The 17,070-nt window shown below is 51.9% G+C and overlaps 1 protein-coding gene across 6 annotated transcripts in view; it reads left to right on the forward strand.

The window, feature by feature from the left end:
- Nucleotides 1-17,070, forward strand: part of CACNA1E (calcium voltage-gated channel subunit alpha1 E) — a 455,081-nt gene that overhangs the window by 368,906 nt on the left and 69,105 nt on the right. For 4 of the 6 annotated variants that reach the window (XM_088801607.1, XM_088801609.1, XM_088801610.1 and 1 more), the window contains 12 exons: nt 957-1,010; nt 1,624-1,713; nt 3,067-3,276; nt 4,061-4,173; nt 5,794-5,906; nt 6,250-6,381; nt 6,859-6,931; nt 7,791-7,908; nt 10,023-10,090; nt 10,773-10,870; nt 15,030-15,086; nt 16,261-16,908. In XM_088801607.1, coding sequence (XP_088657733.1) covers nt 957-1,010; nt 1,624-1,713; nt 3,067-3,276; nt 4,061-4,173; nt 5,794-5,906; nt 6,250-6,381; nt 6,859-6,931; nt 7,791-7,908; nt 10,023-10,090; nt 10,773-10,870; nt 15,030-15,086; nt 16,261-16,908 — 1,774 coding nt within the window. The remainder of the gene's footprint in view (nt 1-956; nt 1,011-1,623; nt 1,714-3,066; nt 3,277-4,060; nt 4,174-5,793; nt 5,907-6,249; nt 6,382-6,858; nt 6,932-7,790; nt 7,909-10,022; nt 10,091-10,772; nt 10,871-15,029; nt 15,087-16,260; nt 16,909-17,070) is intronic. The other 2 variants (XM_088801608.1, XM_088801612.1) reach the window with 1 other exon arrangement.

Raw genomic sequence — 17,070 nt, forward strand, 5'->3', positions numbered from 1 at the left:
GTCGTTGAGGGTTTTTATGAAGCTTCCATCCCATAGCATGATTTATTATATCATTGGCCATTGGTGGTTAAAGAATTTCTAGCCCCTCTCCCCTCCCAGGAGACGGGAAAGGGATGGTGCTGAAAGTTGTAACCCTCCAATCCTGAGGTTGTTTTTTCTGGTGACCTGCCCCCATTCTTCAGCTATCTAGGCCTCCCCCACGGTGACTCATTCATTAGCATACAATGACAGTAAATTCCAAGGATTTTCGGAGTTCTGTGCCAAGAACAGAACATGCGCAAAAACCAGTGTCACAAGGAAAAGTTCACGATGGGCCCAAGCTTCCTCAGCTCAAGCTGTGCGCAAGCAGGGCCCGATGGAGTGGTGGGGATGGGAGAAAACGAGCCCACCAGGCCTGCTCCTCTCTCTGAGGTGCTAGGCATCCACCTCGGCTTAGGCAGCAGCCTGTCCTCAAAGAAGTAGACGGGCTAGAGCCCCACACGTGGCCTCTCTCACCTCCGGAATGAGCGGGCAGATGTTATGTTGCAGATAAGAGAAACTGTGGAGGCTCCCATCACTAGAAAAGGCTTAAGGGGATAGGAAAGACAGGAACCCAAGTAGAAGAAAAAACAGAAGTGGAAAATTTTCATTCCTATCCATTTAGTAGGAGATTTTAGTTAAACATCAGTTCTTCCTTTCACGGGTATCCTGCCGAACAAGGGTATCAGCCACAGAACTGAAGTTGACTAGTCGCCCCCCAAGTGCCCCTCACGAAAGAGCTTCCTTCCGTTCTGATGTGTCTCGGGAGCTCCCCCCATGACCCTGGATGTCCTTCGGATACTGGTGCCTGCTCCAAGCTGTGAACTTTTTCCTCTCTCTCAGTGGCCCTGGCGCCAGAGATGTCCCTGAGGGATTTCCATTTTGCAAAATAATTTGACATTTACAAATAATTTACTAAACCATTTGTTTCCATATAGAGGAAGTCATGCTTGCTGAAGAAAATAAAAATTCTGGAACATCAGCCTTAGAAGGTAAGGAAGTGCTCCCACCAGCACCTGACTCCATTTGCGTTGCCCCCTCTTGCGTGTGGCAGTCACTCTTGATCAAAAGAAAGAAAAGAGGGGTGCTCTGGGATTTGAAACCAAAGTCTCTTTGTCATAAAAATCCCTCATGCTTTCAAAGGAAAGGAATTGAATCACAGGTGTAGATGCTTTTTAAAGTGATAAAAATGAAATCCAAGAGTTACTTTGTTCCAGGGTGTGTCGTTGGTAACGGGCAATGAAGTCTGTCGTGCAACCAATGGTGTATAAAGGGATGTTCTCTGAAAATCTGGGGGGATCATCTCGGGACCACTTTCATTACCAGGAAGTGGCCTCGTTTATGAAGAGCCGGCACAAGTACTTATGGAGTGCCCGTTTCTCCGCGACATGTAGATAAGCTCTGGCAGGGAGTCCAGAGCCCTTGCATTTCAGAGGTGCCACTGAGCCACATTTCTGTAGCCTTTCAAAACTTCTCTAACCCTGGCTCAGGTATTTAAAGGCAGTCACCTGTGACACAGGGGCCTCTTGCCCACGTCCTCAGTGTTGACCCCAATGATCTGGGGGTGTGTGTGTTCACTCACTGGCCTCCCCTGTCCTGGTGCAGTGCTTCGAAGGGCGACCATCAAACGGAGCCGCACGGAGGCCATGACCCGAGACTCCAGCGACGAGCATTGTGTTGATATCTCCTCCGTGGGTGAGTGCAACCTGTTAGACCTTCCACTTCCCTGAATCTTTTTGCTTGTTTGTTTGTTTTTAGCTTGAGGTATTGTCCTTAGAGCCTGTCTTTTTCTTTTTAATTTTATTGGGATGACAATGGTCAGTAAATTGCATAGGTTTCAAGTGTACAATGCTGTAATCCATCATCCATATATCACATTGTGTGCTCACCACCCAGAGGCAGTTCTCCTTCCATCACCGTACATTTGACCCTGTTTCCTGTAACTCTTTTACCACCCCCCTCCCCCCTTACCCTCTGGTAACCACTAAACTGTTGTCTGTGTCTATGAGGTTTTGTTTCTTTATTTGTTGTTTGTCTTGTTCCTTTGTTGCTTTCAATTTTCTGTTTCACGTATCCGTGAAGGCATAGCGTTCTCAACTTTTTCTGTCTGACTTACTTCACTTAGCGTAATAATCTCAAGGTCTATCCCTGTTGTCACAAATGGTCCTATTCCTTTCCTTATGGCTGAGTAATGCCTTTTGAGAAGCACCTCAAAGAGGAAGAGAATTCAAAGCATCCAAAGGGATGTCACTAGGGAAAGGTGTGGGACTCTATCTACGTGACAATGACTTATAGGAAAAAATGGACCAGGCGATGCTGTTTATATGAAACGTGGGGTAGTAGGCTAAGAATCCAACCCAGATGCTTCAAGTGGTTGATGGGTCCCGTGCTCATATATGTCTTCTCTCACCTGGCTGTGATAACGAGATATTCTTCAAAGGATTGTGAGGGTCTGTTGCTTCTAGGGACCCCCATTGGAGCACCTGCAGTCATTTGCTTAACCACAGTAGCCCCCATCTACTTCCATGTGATATCTAAACAAATTTCTACTAACAACGCTTTGCATGACTGGTGTTCAGTTGGAGTCCTCTTAGCGATTCTCACTGATGGCAGATAGTTCTTCCCCAGAAAAAGGGGAGAGTCTCACTTCATCCGTAAAGCAGAAGCAGCATACAGAGCTCACTGCTGCTTTAGGCTTCTGGTGGTAGAAAGATCATAGATACAGCCGAATGACTCCATTGCCTGAAGCAGATTTAAAAGGAAAGGCCAGAGAGAAGCCCAATCTATTACATAAACAGGATCCTATAAGGACACTGGGTATAAGCCTGGTGTTCTACCTAGGGAAGCTTTCCTAGCACTGAGCTTGTCCAGCGGAGAAACGGGGATGTCTGCTGTGGAAACCACTTAATGTGGGGATTCCGTGGGCCTGCAGTGTGGCAGTCACCTCGCCGAGGGACTCACGCCACCTACCTTGCCCTTTGAATGCCGCCTTGCCATGGAGGGTGGTCTCTTGCAGCCTCAGTCTTCCTCTTGACGTTTCCCCCATAGGCACACCTCTTGCCCGAGCCAGCATCAAAAGTGCAAAGGTGGACGGGGCCTCCTACTTCCGACACAAGGAAAGGCTTCTGCGGATCTCTGTCCGTCACATGGTTAAATCCCAGGTGTTTTACTGGATTGTGCTGAGTCTCGTGGCTCTCAACACCGCCTGTGTGGCCATCGTCCACCACAACCAGCCCCCGTGGCTCACTCACCTCCTCTGTAAGTGACCAGCGACCACTGGCTCTCAGAGGGCAGCTTGGTTGGGGTGTGAATATCAGAGAGCAAGGTGTCATGCTGGGCCTGGCCGTGGTTCTGTCCACCCAGCGTCCTCTCTCTTTGGTGTAAGGGAGGCCAGAGTTGTCCCCAAGGGGTCAGGATTATCACATGACCATTCCCAGCTGTTAATGTTGAATCAGATAAACAAATCTCTGCTGATGAGTCAAGGAGATAGTGTTACACCTGGGGTGCTGGGATGCTTTAAGCCTTCACTTAGTGTCTAAAGGAGGCTCAGTGGGGTGGGGAGTTTGGGTCACCAAAGACCGAGGAGAGAGTTCTTAGGGCAGTGACTACCTCCCACAGACCAAAAAGGGAGCTTAGAGGTCGACTCTGGGGAAGGCTGCCCCTGGGTGTGAGTGAGGCTCCAGGATGCCTTCGCTACTGGATGTGTGTGACGCAAATCCACAAATCCGGCTCTCTCATGAAAGCCATGGTGACGCCCTTTGTCTCCAGAGAGCCATCTACCGTTTAAAGGGCCATGGCCGCCGCACCTGTTGAAGGAGAGCCAAGCTGATCTGCGGGGTGTGCCTGGGGCTCCCCTGGGTTAGAGAGAATTTAGGCACCATTAGGTTTTGCCTGGCACTGACTTGCCGTGGTCACTGACGGTCCTCGCGTGTGTGGCTCCTGCTGGTGTTCAGGGCTCCCCTGGAGGTGGGGTGTTGGGCTGGGGAGTCGCAGGGGCTCACGCCATCTGTGGAGCAACTGCTTCTGCTTTTGATGCTTTCAGACTATGCAGAATTTTTGTTTCTGGGCCTCTTCCTCTTGGAGATGTCCCTGAAGATGTACGGTATGGGGCCTCGCCTGTATTTTCACTCTTCTTTCAACTGCTTTGATTTTGGGGTAAGTGCTCGCGAGCCCGCCCATCCTGCTTTGAGGGGACCGCCAGTGTGAGATAAGCAACTCACGCCCCTGCTCGCCTGAGGCGCTGACCTCAGAAATTATAAAAGGGGAGTCGATAAGACGAGCTAACAGGAGATCAGAAAGGAGTGAGTCCTTGCCACACGAGGGTTTGTTCGGTTTCTTTTTTTTAAAGCTCCATTATTTTTAATGTTTGTATTGAAGCGGAACACACACACCGTTGAAGGAACACTTACGTGTATACCTCAATGAACTTGGCAAAGCTACCCACAGCCAGGGTTTTGAACCATTTATCATCCTGAGGGGTGACTGGGAGAGAAGAACGAAAGACTTGATTCCAGAAGGTGACTCAATAAAAGAGAGAAGCTTATATATTTGTTTTGGGGGATGTTTTAGTTCAGTTTAAAATTGGGAAAAGTACCTAGATAAACCCTCATACAAACATGCCCGTGAGTCTGCACACACACTCTTATTAGAAAGTCCCACAGAGACTATTTCGCCTGGTGTCTACTTCCTCAGGAATACCGACACAGAACTGTGTGCGTTGCTAACAGTCTTCAAGTGTTGTCACCTACATTTTTGGCGTGCGCTGCTTTCGGGAACCCCGTGCACTACATTACGTGTGAGGACCCAGCCTGCGCATGTACACACGAGTGAATGCAGGACCTCGTGTGAAAGTTCACATAGCCAGTTAGCAGCAGGACTAGGTCCCAAACCTCTGGGTTCCTGAACCACTTCTCGTTCTGCCGAATCTCCTTTTTCTGCCAACCTTTCAGTTATGTGCTAATGAGTCTGAGTATTTGCCAACCTGCACTTTAACTTAGAACATATGTTTCTGGGTATGGGCAATTTTCAAGCATAGCAGCCACTGAAAGACCATTTAAACCTTAGTTTCCTTACATACATATTCTCAGCATTGCAATGAGGATTAATTTTTGTTATTTCTCGTAGTGCCATGTGTAGACTATAGTAGACAGTCAATAGATACATAATTAAAACAAAAACAAATTGAATTATTCATTTGATATTGCTGCTTCCTGTAGCAGTCAGATTCTATGCCGCTGGGTAGTGCCATCACATTGGGTTGTCTGGGACCCCAGGGACTGAAAGGTATTTAATATACGTGTGACTGAAACATTCCTGTTAGCTCTCAATTCTAGAAGAATGGGAGAATGTGGACCCTCGCTCAGATTTTTATATTGCAATGCAACCTGTATTAATTCAAATTGTGTTTCCTTTGCTTCGAGGACCACTCTTTTGCCTGTCTGCCCAAGGTGTTATAATGTAAGGACAGTTGCGGCTATCATATTTATGCAGGAGTGGTGACATAGTTTTCACGAGGACAGAACAGCAGACAGTAAACCAGTCTACAGTGGGAATGGTTAAAGTTAGCGAGGGGAGTGGAGAGCGACGTGGTAGAGTCTCATTTGTCTTTGGCCACCTTCACAAATAGGTGGTCCTGCTAGAGGAGGGTTGGGGGTGAGGGGGGAGTTTGAATTTCACCATAGCCCCATGAGAACTGTTGATTGCTGAATACCAGAATGTTTCTCTCTCCTCCTCCTCCTCTTCCTCCTCTCACTGTGGCCGGGTTTGGCTCTTTAGGTCACCGTGGGCAGTATCTTTGAAGTGGTCTGGGCCATCTTCAGACCTGGTACCTCTTTTGGAATCAGTGTCTTACGAGCTCTCCGGCTTCTAAGAATATTTAAAATAACCAAGTAAGTGATCAGAATCTGGACTCTTCTCAACCACCTTTGAGACTGGAAGCTTCTTTCTGCATCATTCGATTTCCTTGCATCTCCTACTCCCCCCACCACGCGTTCCCCTTTCCCCCCCCACCCCTCCCCCACCCCATTCTTGGGCTCCCTTCTCCTCCTCTAGAGATCAAACCACAAAAACATCAGCGATGCCAGAGCCCATGGTATATCACTGCTCCCATCTCTCCTTCCTCCGGTTATACGAGGCAGCTCATTTCGTACACCCCCAAGCCGATGTCCAGCTGGACTTGGGGACAGTTTGGTTTGCGGTATTTACCGCTGTAATGTCGCCTGGGTTTTGTAGGTACTGGGCCTCCCTGCGGAATCTGGTGGTCTCCTTGATGAGTTCCATGAAGTCCATCATCAGTTTGCTCTTCCTCCTCTTCCTCTTCATCGTCGTCTTTGCCCTCCTGGGAATGCAGCTCTTTGGAGGCAGGTAAGCACCCATGAGCTTTCATCCAAAGGAGCCTCAGAACTTCAGCCTGTGAGCGCCAGGCTCACCAATGTAATCACCATGTTACCATCTTGCTTGCTCATCTTGCTTGTCCGCTGGCCCAAATCAACCACTGAGTGTATGTGTAGAACCAGGGTCTCTGCTTTCAATCTTTTCACAGGGTACAGGGTTCTTATTCTGAGGGCCCCTCCCTCTGGCGCTGTCTCTGAAATGTCCAGCACGAGGCCCTGTAACTCAGGATCAGTCCAAATCAGTCATTACCCAGACCCGTCAAAACGCACAGTCCATCAGTAATAGTCACTAATACCATCTTTATCAATCACATGCCATGGGGAGAGCATGGGAGAGAGGGGCCTGTGGAGAAGGGGAAAGAAGGGATGGAAATGGCAAAATCTTGGGAAGGGAAAACTTGGTGTGTGAGATTTGCATTCCATTCTTCTCTCTGAATTTCCTTCTCAGGTTTAACTTTAATGATGGGACTCCCTCGGCAAACTTTGACACCTTCCCTGCAGCCATCATGACGGTATTCCAGGTATGAGGCCACCTGACAGTTAAAAAATGTCCTGTGGGGTCACTGGGCACACACTGCAAGGTGACGTCCTAGGAGAACCCCGCTTTTCCCCTCCAGGCACGTCCCAGGCCACTGGGTATGCTTGCTTATTGAGGGATCGCCACCACGATCATTCCTGGGGTTTCTGTAGCTCTGTTCTTACCGATAATAGAAGAGCTCGCTTGTGATCACCTCAGTGGCCTTCTCCCTTTGTGAGTCTGCAGAAGACATTAAGTCAGAGACATTCAGTGACATATCACATTTATGGTTTTCTGAAATCAGAAGCATCTTCTAGCCCACGTGTCCATTTCATGAAGTATCTTTTCCACCCACTCCCCTCAAAAAGAAAAACCTCTTTTAAATCATGAGGGAAAACTGAAACTCTTGGAGCTAAAGAAAAGCATTGCTTAGGCAGCGTCTGAGGCTGACCCAGGCCCAGGTTTCCTGGACTGGCGCCTGTGAGGCTCTTTCCCATAGCGCTGCTGTCTCAGGAACTGTGCCTTGGCAGCTCTGGGGACGGGTGGGGAGTGGCCAGACCAGCTGATCTGGGTGACCCCGTAGGCCGGGCAAAGCGGAGGTGGGGGAGACTCTGGACTTTCAGGACTGGAGTCTTTCCTTCTGATGCTCTTCTTCCATTTCCAATGCCTAAAATTCCCTTCTGTATCAGAAGAAAGTTGAGGATTATGCGTGGGAGTGACCTTTTTGGTTTTTTCCCCCTCGGCAGGATGGCCAAGCAAGGGGGTAGATGGGAAAGACGCGGGCCCAGACGTTCCGCTTTACACTGGCCCCGTTTTCTCAACCAGTGCAGGTCGCTGACTGGCCTGTTGTTTGCTTTGTGTAGATCCTGACCGGGGAGGACTGGAATGAGGTGATGTACAACGGGATCCGCTCCCAGGGCGGGGTCAGCTCTGGCATGTGGTCGGCCATCTACTTCATCGTGCTCACCTTGTTTGGGAACTGTATCCTTTTGCGCATGCTCCTCTGGGTGCACGCCAGCATTTCAGGGCAAGGGGAAGGGGTGGGGGCGGGACGTTGCTCTGGGTACTAAGAGAAACAGGAATCTTAGAGACTTTGTACACTAGTGTGGTAAAGAGGATACATGTAAAGATGATGGAATAGCCTCCAAATCTACAGCATACTCGGGTAATAACCTATGACGCTGTTATAGGGAATAGTTGGAGATACTATAAGCTGAGGAAAAGAAGAAAGGACTGAGATCCTGGTAGGCTGAAACAGCAGGCAGATTGTAATACTAATGAGTTAATTACACGTGAATACAGACAGAGCCCGTCACATAGGAGGGTCTCCCAGATACGACCTTGTGATTAAGGCCGACACTCCTAAGCGTATCTAACATTGGTTGCATTCGTACTATTCATGAGTCCTGTACGTACCGAGTGCTTTGCTGGCACTATTTCGTCTAATCCTTGCCTTACAAGACTTAGAAGAAATAACTTGATGAAACGCAAACAATTATTAGTAAATTGTAAAGGGAGACCAAACCAAGTTCATTTCACTCCGAAACCCATGTCTGGTCACAGGATCTACATCGAGGAAGATAAGGTTTTAATCCCAGCCACTCTGCTCACCAGCTGTGTGGCTCTGGGAAAGTCACTCAGCCTTCTGAGCTTCTGGTTTTCACATCTGAAAGGAGAATAACAATATCTTATCTCCTTTGTTAGTTGTGATAGTAAATGAGATAATTTATTTGAATGCACCTTATAAACCACCAACTTCTACAGGACCATTACATGTTTGTGGGGAGGGAGACTCGCCTTGAATTGGGATGGGTTCAATACAAAGGGAGAGCCACGTGGTGCAGACGTAGTTTTGCATTTTCTATAATCTCGCAGAGAAAAGATGCTCCTTTAGGTTTTCTGCTCTCAAACCTAATAGCAGACGATCAACTAAACATGAGAAACCCATGAGAAGAAAGCTGTGTATTGCATCATAGAAGTGGAAGGCCAGTTTGTCACAATGGCGCCAGGATTTTCCTTTTCCTCCTAGGGTGGTCAGACCTGGACCTTTGTGCTAGAACTGGTTCTTTGTTCTAGAACATACAGGTCTCAGAGACCATTGGAAAATTGGGACTTCAGAGGTTTAGCGCGGAATAGAAATGGGTTCCATAATGATCCTGTGTGCTCTGTGACATTTTGTTAAATGAAATACGGAAACCGTCCAGGATAAGAAGAATGGGACATTAGCATCCCATTATTGAGAGCTGGTCAGTGCTGAGGCTGTGGGTTCTCATTTCTTTTCGTTTTTAAGGAGGAAAGTACCACTGGTCTAGCTGGGCTCAGTTCCAGCCTCTCAGAAAGGAGAGATGATGGGGCGGCCGAATGGCTCAGTTGGTGAGAGTGTGAGCTCTAAATAACAGGGTTGCCAGTTCAGTTCCCACATGGGCTAGTGAGCTGTGCCCTCCACAACTAGATTGAAGACAATGAGCTGCCGCTGAGCCCCCCGCCACGAGGGGTGGCCGGATGGCTCAGTTGGTTAGAACGTGAGCTCTCAACAACAAGGTTGCCGGTTCAATTCCCACATAGGATGGTGGGCTGCGCCCCCTGCGACTAAAGATTGAAAACGGCGACTGGACTTGGAGCTGAGCTGCGCCCTCCACAACTTGAAAGACAACGACTTGGAGCTGATGGAGAAACAAACACCCTGTTCCCCAATATTCCCCAGTAAAAATTTAAAAAAGAAAAGAGAGATGAGCTTCTCCATTGAGCTCCCGACCTGTCTACCGGTCTTATTGTTCCATGATTCTCTACCGGGTATTGCTATGAGTAGGCATCGTAGCTCTTTAAAAGCCTCCTCATTCCATCTTGGCCCCTGGGTGGTTGGAGTCGGGTATTTCCTTGTCCTGTGCAGAGAGATGATATGTGGAAGGAGGGAAGACATACTCTCCTTCAAACAGAGTTGCGTGACATCTCCATCCCTCCTCCCACAGTCGCTGCTTATGTACCTTTTTGGGGTCGCTTCTAGTGTCCCCATCAGCACAGACACGGGATGCCTTCTCAGCCTTGCCTGCAGCCGTCTGCTCTTCTTACTGCCCACCCTTAACCCACCATCCCAGACACGCTTCTGAACGTGTTCTTGGCCATCGCCGTGGACAATCTGGCCAACGCCCAGGAGCTGACTAAGGTAAGTTCTCTGGGGACCCGATCGTTCTCTCGTGCCCTCTGGCTTTGGGAGCTCTCTCCAAAAGTCTGCGTTGTCTGGCTCAGGCCTGCCGGGAAGGCTCCTTCTGGGAGCTTCTGGGCAGTTGGAGAGCCACACATCCGTGAAGGAAGCCTGGTTCACTTTCATTGAGTTTGATGAGCCTCAGGCCAGCCTGGGTCTCTCATGGGATACAGGAAATAACAGCTTAATCACTGTGAACCCTCAGAGGGGCCCTTTACAGGATTATACCATGAAGAAGAAAGAAAACGAAGGCCCTGGATGTACCTTACAGGGAAGAGGGCATGATGGGAGGTACAGCCTCAGGGCTTTACTTCAGGGGCTCTGCCTGGAAGGGCCCTGCTCCTCAGCTCTGGCCTCTCACCTGCACAGCTGTGGGCGGCTCCATGGAGCGCTGGGGGTTGGGGTCAACTCCAACCCTGGGCAGCCTGTGGGGCAGGGAGGAGACCCGAGTCTCTGGCCATGCCAGAGCCGGGGAGGCCTGGCTTCTGGTCATCTGTGGTCCTTAAGCCAATCTAACCTCATGCTGCCTTGTTCAACCGCTTCCCTTGCTTTCCTCATCTCTAGAACTCCACCCAGGGAGAGCCATGGGAGCTCCCTCTTCTTCATGGGGTCTTGGGCACAGCCACCTCTTCTTTGTGTCTAGGATGAGCAGGAAGAAGAGGAGGCCTTCAACCAGAAACATGCACTGCAGAAGGCCAAGGAGGTCAGCCCGATGTCTGCACCCAACATGCCTTCCATGGAGTGAGTCGGCTCTCCCTACCTTACTGCCCCCCAGGCTCCTGTGCTAATAGCCCATCCATCAACTCAAAAACTTTATCGTCCGAGGGTACCTGCTCCGTGCCAGGAAATGTCCTGTGAACACAGCAACGAGGCAGACACGGTCTCTGTTCTCGTGGAGCTTTCATTTCAGCGAGTGAGATAGATAAGAAATACACATAAATAATTTTCAGCAGTGAGAGTTGCTGTCAAAGAAATAAAATGGTAATAAGGCAGAGGGACAAGAGCTGGGTGGAGTATCTTTGGGCATTCTGGGGAGGGGTTCTCAGAAGACGTGATATTTAAGCAGAGACCTCAATGTGTATAAAGCGGTCCTGTGACATTTGAAGGAAGAGCATTCCCCTGCAAGATCCGGTGTGGGTGGTGTGCAGGGAACAAAGAGGAACAGAAGGAGCCAAGGTCAGGGAGGAGGGCAGGAGCCAGCTGGGGGAGGTCCTGAAGGTCCAGGTAAAGGATTTTAGCTTTTCTTCTAATTGCAACCATGGGAGAGTTTCAAGTGAAAAGATGTATGTGACATGATTTATACTTCTAAAAGGTCACTCTGCTTTGTGGAGAATGGATTGTCGGGGCCAAGAGTGGCGGCAGGGAGACAGGAAGTTGGTTCTTAAAGTAGGTGAGAGATGACTGGGAAAAGTTTAGACCAGGGTGGTGACAGTGGAGGAGGGGAGACGGAACCCCATTCAATCTCTAATGGATTCAAAGTGATGAGGGTGGGGATGAGAAAAAAAGCAGAAACGAACATTTCTCCCAGGTTTTAAGGTATGCGGCTTAAGCACCTGGGAAGATGGTGGTGACATTTGCCATCCCCTGGAGAATGCTGGAGTTCATTTTGTGGAGCATTAAGTTTGAAATACGTATAAGACATTCACGTGGAGATGTCGAATAGGCCATTGGTTACATGAGTCTGAAGCTTAGAAGAGAGGTGTGGGTTAGAAGTAAAGACTGGGGAAGCCATTTGCACTTGGATGGTATTTAGCTGCCAGCATGGGTGAGCTGGCCCAGGGAGAGTCGAAGTGGAGAAGGGGGGAGTTGAGGACAGAGACCCAGAGCCTTCCTATGCCTCAAGGTCTGGCAGAGGAGAAACCCCAAAAGGAGACTGATGGGGCTAGCGGAGGTGGGCGAAGGAATGAGGAAGCGTGGGGTCAGAGAAGGACACTCCTTAGAAAGGAAGGAGCTGGCAGTGGAGCTAAATACTGTTGAAAGATCACGGAAGATGAGGGCAGAGAAGGGACCGTGGGGTTTGGCAAAATGAAAGCTGTTAGGAACCTTTGCAAGAGTCATTTCTGTGGCCTCTGGGAACAGAATGCAGTTAGGGTGGATTAGGGAGAGAATGGGAGGCGATGAAGTGGAGCAGTGAGGACAGAGGGTTTTGAGAGGGTTTTGAGGAACCAGCCAGGACCTGTGGTTGCTGGTAGAACCGGGGGCTGTGGGTTTGGGCCCTGTGTGGGGCTGACTATGGTGCCAGGGGAAGGTGTTGGCGGAGAGTCTGAGACGTGACTTCAGACCGTGGAGCTCCTGTTGTTGCTTCTGGGCCTGCATGATGACTGTGTGAGTGGCCCTGGGGTGTCTATGGGGAGGGTCGGAGACCCCCCAAGACATGGAGCCCTATGCTGGCACCAGACCCCGCCCTTGACTACCTGAAGCCCCTCTTTGCCCAGAGCTCGTGGGAGGGGCTCCTGAGCCTTCTCTGCCTCGCCTCACAGGGCCTTTCTAGAATTACAGGTGGGGTCCGCCCTTTTCTGCATGGCCATCATCTGGCCCCACCTTTCCAAGCTGTGAAGGCCTGAACTGTGGGCCCCTCCTCTGTGAGTGAGAAAAATAACTCCCCCCCAACCCCACCCCACGAAACAAAAATTGTTAAAGAATGATGGAGCGAGGCAGACAACTGCTTCCTCTCTAGAATGTTCTCTGGGCCTTAAGTAGATTCTACTCCACCTTCCTCCCTGAACTCATGAGTTTGGGTTGAAAATATACACACACACACAGGTATCCGAACGTGCTGCTGGGTAGGTCTGGCTGTCACTTGCGGTGGGTGGTTCTGTTTACTGAGACGAGGGGGCCTGGGGGAGGAGTGGGTTTGGATGTGAGTTGGGAAGGTGCTTAGCCCCGAGTGGAAACTCACTATTTATGGAGTGAGAGAATGAATGAAGCGCTGGTAGGCACAGGGCTGTAGGAGCTGAGCCGTGTGTGTATCGGGCACAGTGAGGGGAAGAAGGTGCCGTAACCGTCCAAGATGAGTGGAGATCCAGGTTGGGCTGTGGCACGGGCTGCGCGTTGGGTGCCGCAGGCAGGAAGTACGTCGGGGTGTGTGCACTGCTCGGGAGTGCAGACAGGACGCTGGTGTCCTCGTGCAACCAAGTGAGAATGCCGTTGTCCTCAGAGAAATATGGCAGGAGACAAACCAACAGGCCTGGGTACTAGTCCTAGTTCTGTCACTCACATGCTCTGTGACCTTGGAGAGAGAACCCCTGAGGATCCGGGAACCTCTGCTTCCCCATCTTTGAAATGGGCAGAATACCAACTGGCCTCCTGGCCCACAAGGTGACGGGGGGCTGTCTGTGAGGTCCCAGGTGCCTGGGTTGGAGACACGTGGCTGCGTCTCTGCGTGATTGTAGGAAAGAAAGTATGTCCACGATTCTGACGGGTTGTGAACTCGGGTCTCTGCGCGTGTGAGTAGAGAAGAGAAGAGGAGTTTGAAGTGTGTGTCTGATTTGTGTGGGAATTACAGATTGGGTCTCTGTTTTGCCTGGTTGTGCGTGCGTGCGTGCGTGCGTGTGTGTGTGTACACATGAGAGAGAGAATTCTTCCACGTACATACACTCACACAGCTCCCCACCTCCAGCATTTGCAATGAGATGGTGGAATATGCTTTTCCCAGTGGGTGTGCGTGCTGCCTGTCTCGAGTGTGGGCTTCTGTTTCTATGTGCGACCCATGCCTCTTGGCACTGCCGCCCCAGGTGGGCCTCCTTGCGTTGGGGCTGTCAGTGCTGACGGGTGCACACAGGAGGGGCGCCTGCAAACCTCTCCCAGTGATATATGCATCCGGCCCCTGGCTGCTCTGTGCATCTTGCCTCTGCCAGACACCGAGGGAGGCTCTGACCAGCTGGCCCTGCGTCCTCAGCCCCACCGAGTATCCGGCTCCTCTGCAGCGGCGGACATGGCCGTTGAGCAGTACTAGTTTGCCTCGCAGGTTCTCATGGGTGGATGTCTCTTTTGTCAGGAAAAGAGCAGCATTTGTCAACTTGCAGGTCCAGGCAGGGCCCATTGGGCCAGACGGGATCTGTCTGCCCAGGAACTGGGGCAGGCTCTCTCCACAGGTGTCACAGGTACACTGTCCTCCACCTGAGCGGACAGCCGCATGTTCCCGGGAGTCTTGTCTGCCTTTCGGTGGGTGATGCCCGCACCCTGCCACTCTGATCTTCCATTGACTGTGTTTGGAAGGACACAGCATGTGTGTGTGTAGAAGAGATTTTTCTCTGTGAAAGGCTAAGAAAGTTAATACTGGGCTTTACAGACTGGACCTTCCATCAGGGCATCTGGCCGGGGCCACTGAGTTGCTCAAATGCAGGGGTCACTGCTCACATCCTGGCCTATGTGGATGGTGGCCCTTCCTTTGGCCATGGGCTACTTCTGTGGCCTCGGTGGTGTGCATGCCAGAGCATTGGTTCCCTGCACGTTTTGTGAGCTTGGAATGGTCACTGGGCATCACCCCTGCGTGGCTGTGATATACAGATGCTATCCTAGATTGGACAGGGGTACGTACAGCTCCTCGCCCAACTTATAGGATTTTCAAACTAGGTCTCTGAAGGCTAGAGGTGGAAGAGTGAGTGCCGTGGGGCATGATGGTTGAGCTTCTGAAGAGTCTGCTCTATGAAATGGTAGATCCTTTGTGTCTCTGTTTGTATGCTTCAAAATCTCCATCCACGTGTTCGCACATGGCAAGGAATCTGGTCCCTCCCTCAGAGAATGGAAGGTTGGGAGTCTGCAGAGAGCCACGGGCAAGGTGGAGAATGTCTGGACACACGGGGGGCTCGGTGCCGCTCCCTGAACATCGGCTGGTGGCTGTGGGGCTGTGGCTCCGAGAGGTTGGGGTGAACTGAACCTGTTCGTTTTTCTTTCCCAGAAGAGACAGAAGGAGAAGACACCACATGTCGATGTGGGAGCCACGCAGCAGCCACCTGTATGTGTGGACCGGTTTGCGTGTTTGTGAGTGGTTCTGTGTGGGTGCGGGGACACCGTGTCATTGCCCTTGCTGCGGACAAAGTGGCTCTGGGTGTGCACGTCCGTGTGTGCCGTGGTGTGTGCGCGTGTGTTCCATGCACATGGTCTGTGGATATGCCCCTGTGTCCCTTTCAACACCTGCTTGTGTCGGTGTGTGTAAGGTATGTGACCTTGTGTGTTGCTCGCTCTTCCGTGTGGCCTGTGAGTGGGCATGTGTTGGCGTGTGTGTACTTTTCATGGAGGCAGTTGTGTACAGCCACGTGTGGGCCTCAGTGAGGGTGCGTGTGGGCACACGTGCGTGTCCCCATCACAGTCTGTAGTTGTGCACCCACAGGCAGGCGTGAGGGAAGGCGTAGGTGACTACCCTTCCGCCCGTGGGAGCCCACTCCCGTGTGCTCTCTGTGTGTGTCACGTTCCTGTGCTCCTGCTGCCCCATGAATGCTCCTCTAGGCCTGGAGCCGAAAGGCTCAACTGCGGTTTGGAGGATGAGCTGCTGGTGGGCTTTGCACACAGTCAGTCCTCTGTGGGCTGGATTCGCTGTCGTGGAAGAGACCCACAGCACTCTTGTTTTTTGAGGGCGACGCCAACACTTTTTGTCACACGGGTCTGCGTGTCCCTGTCCTCGCCCTTCAATGGTATCTGACCATTGCACTTCTGTGCCCTCGCAATCCCACGCTGCAGGCTGAAAGGGAAAGGAGAGGCACAGCAGGAGGAAAAAGGTCTCTGACCTTGAATTAGAGGCCAGTGGTGGGCACAGAGTGGGTACAATTGATGCCCTAACGGCAGACAAGGGCAGGGGAGGGGAGACCTGGTAGCCTTTGGACTCCAGCCCTGCAGGCCCTGGGGACTGGGAGCTTGGTCCTGGGCCGACCGTGCCCCACCCGCTACGGAGCAGGGTTTTGCGTGGGGAGCCCCATGGGCTGGGAGGCACCTGCTCCTGCGTGGCCCACTCTGCTCCCTGTATCTCTCTGTGCTTCCTGTCTGCAGGTCCTGGGCTCTCTCCTTTGCACCCCCGCCATGTGTCCCACCCTTTTCCTAGGGCTGCTGAGGGCTGGCCAGCCCCTCGGTGGCTGCCCTCGTGGGCCTTCAGCCGGCAGATTCTGACCATGGCCCTCACCTTTGCCCTTTGCCAGGAGGGAGCGAAGACGCCGACACCACATGTCGGTGTGGGAGCAGCGCACCAGCCAGCTGAGGAGGCACATGCAGATGTCCAGCCAGGAGGCCCTCAACAAAGAGGAGGCCCCGCCCATGAACCCCCTCAACCCCCTCAACCCCCTCAGCCCCCTGAACCCGCTCAACGCCCACCCCAGCCTCTATCGGAGACCCAGGCCCGTGGAGGGCCTGGCCCTGGGCCTGGAGAAGTGCGAGGAAGAGCGCGTCAGCCGCGGGGGGTCCCTCAAGGGGGACGCAGGGGACCTCTCAAGTGCCCTGGACAACCAGAAGAGCCCCTTGTCCCTGGGCAAGCGGGAGCCGCCGTGGCTGGCCAGGCCATGTCATGGGAACTGTGACCCGACCCAGCAGGAAGCTGGGGGAGGGGAGAGCGTGGTGACCTTCGAGGACCGGGCCAGGCACAGGCAGAGCCAGAGGCGCAGCCGGCACCGCCGTGTCAGGACGGAAGGCAAGGAGCACTCCTCCGCCTCCCGGAGCAGGTCTGCCAGCCAGGAGCGGAGCCTGGATGAGGGCGTGCCCACCGATGGGGAGAAGGACCGCGAGCCCAGGGGCGGCCACGGGGGCAAGGAGCCCCCCATCCAGGAGGAAGAGCGCGTCCAGGACTTAAGGAGGTAAATCAGCCCCAGGGAGGCCCTGGGGGCACGTAACTTGGCTGGTGACACGGATTCTTCAATCTAAGCCTTTCTGAGCCTCAGTTTCCCCTTTTGTAAGGTGGGGATGATGCCCATGCACCCTTTATAAGGCATGTGTAAATATGACAGGCAGTGAAAACC

The sequence above is a fragment of the Rhinolophus sinicus genome, chromosome 11, assembly GCF_057876585.1.
Source record: "Rhinolophus sinicus isolate RSI-liver-muscle chromosome 11, RSI-T2T, whole genome shotgun sequence".
Taxonomy (NCBI): Eukaryota; Metazoa; Chordata; class Mammalia; order Chiroptera; family Rhinolophidae; genus Rhinolophus; species Rhinolophus sinicus.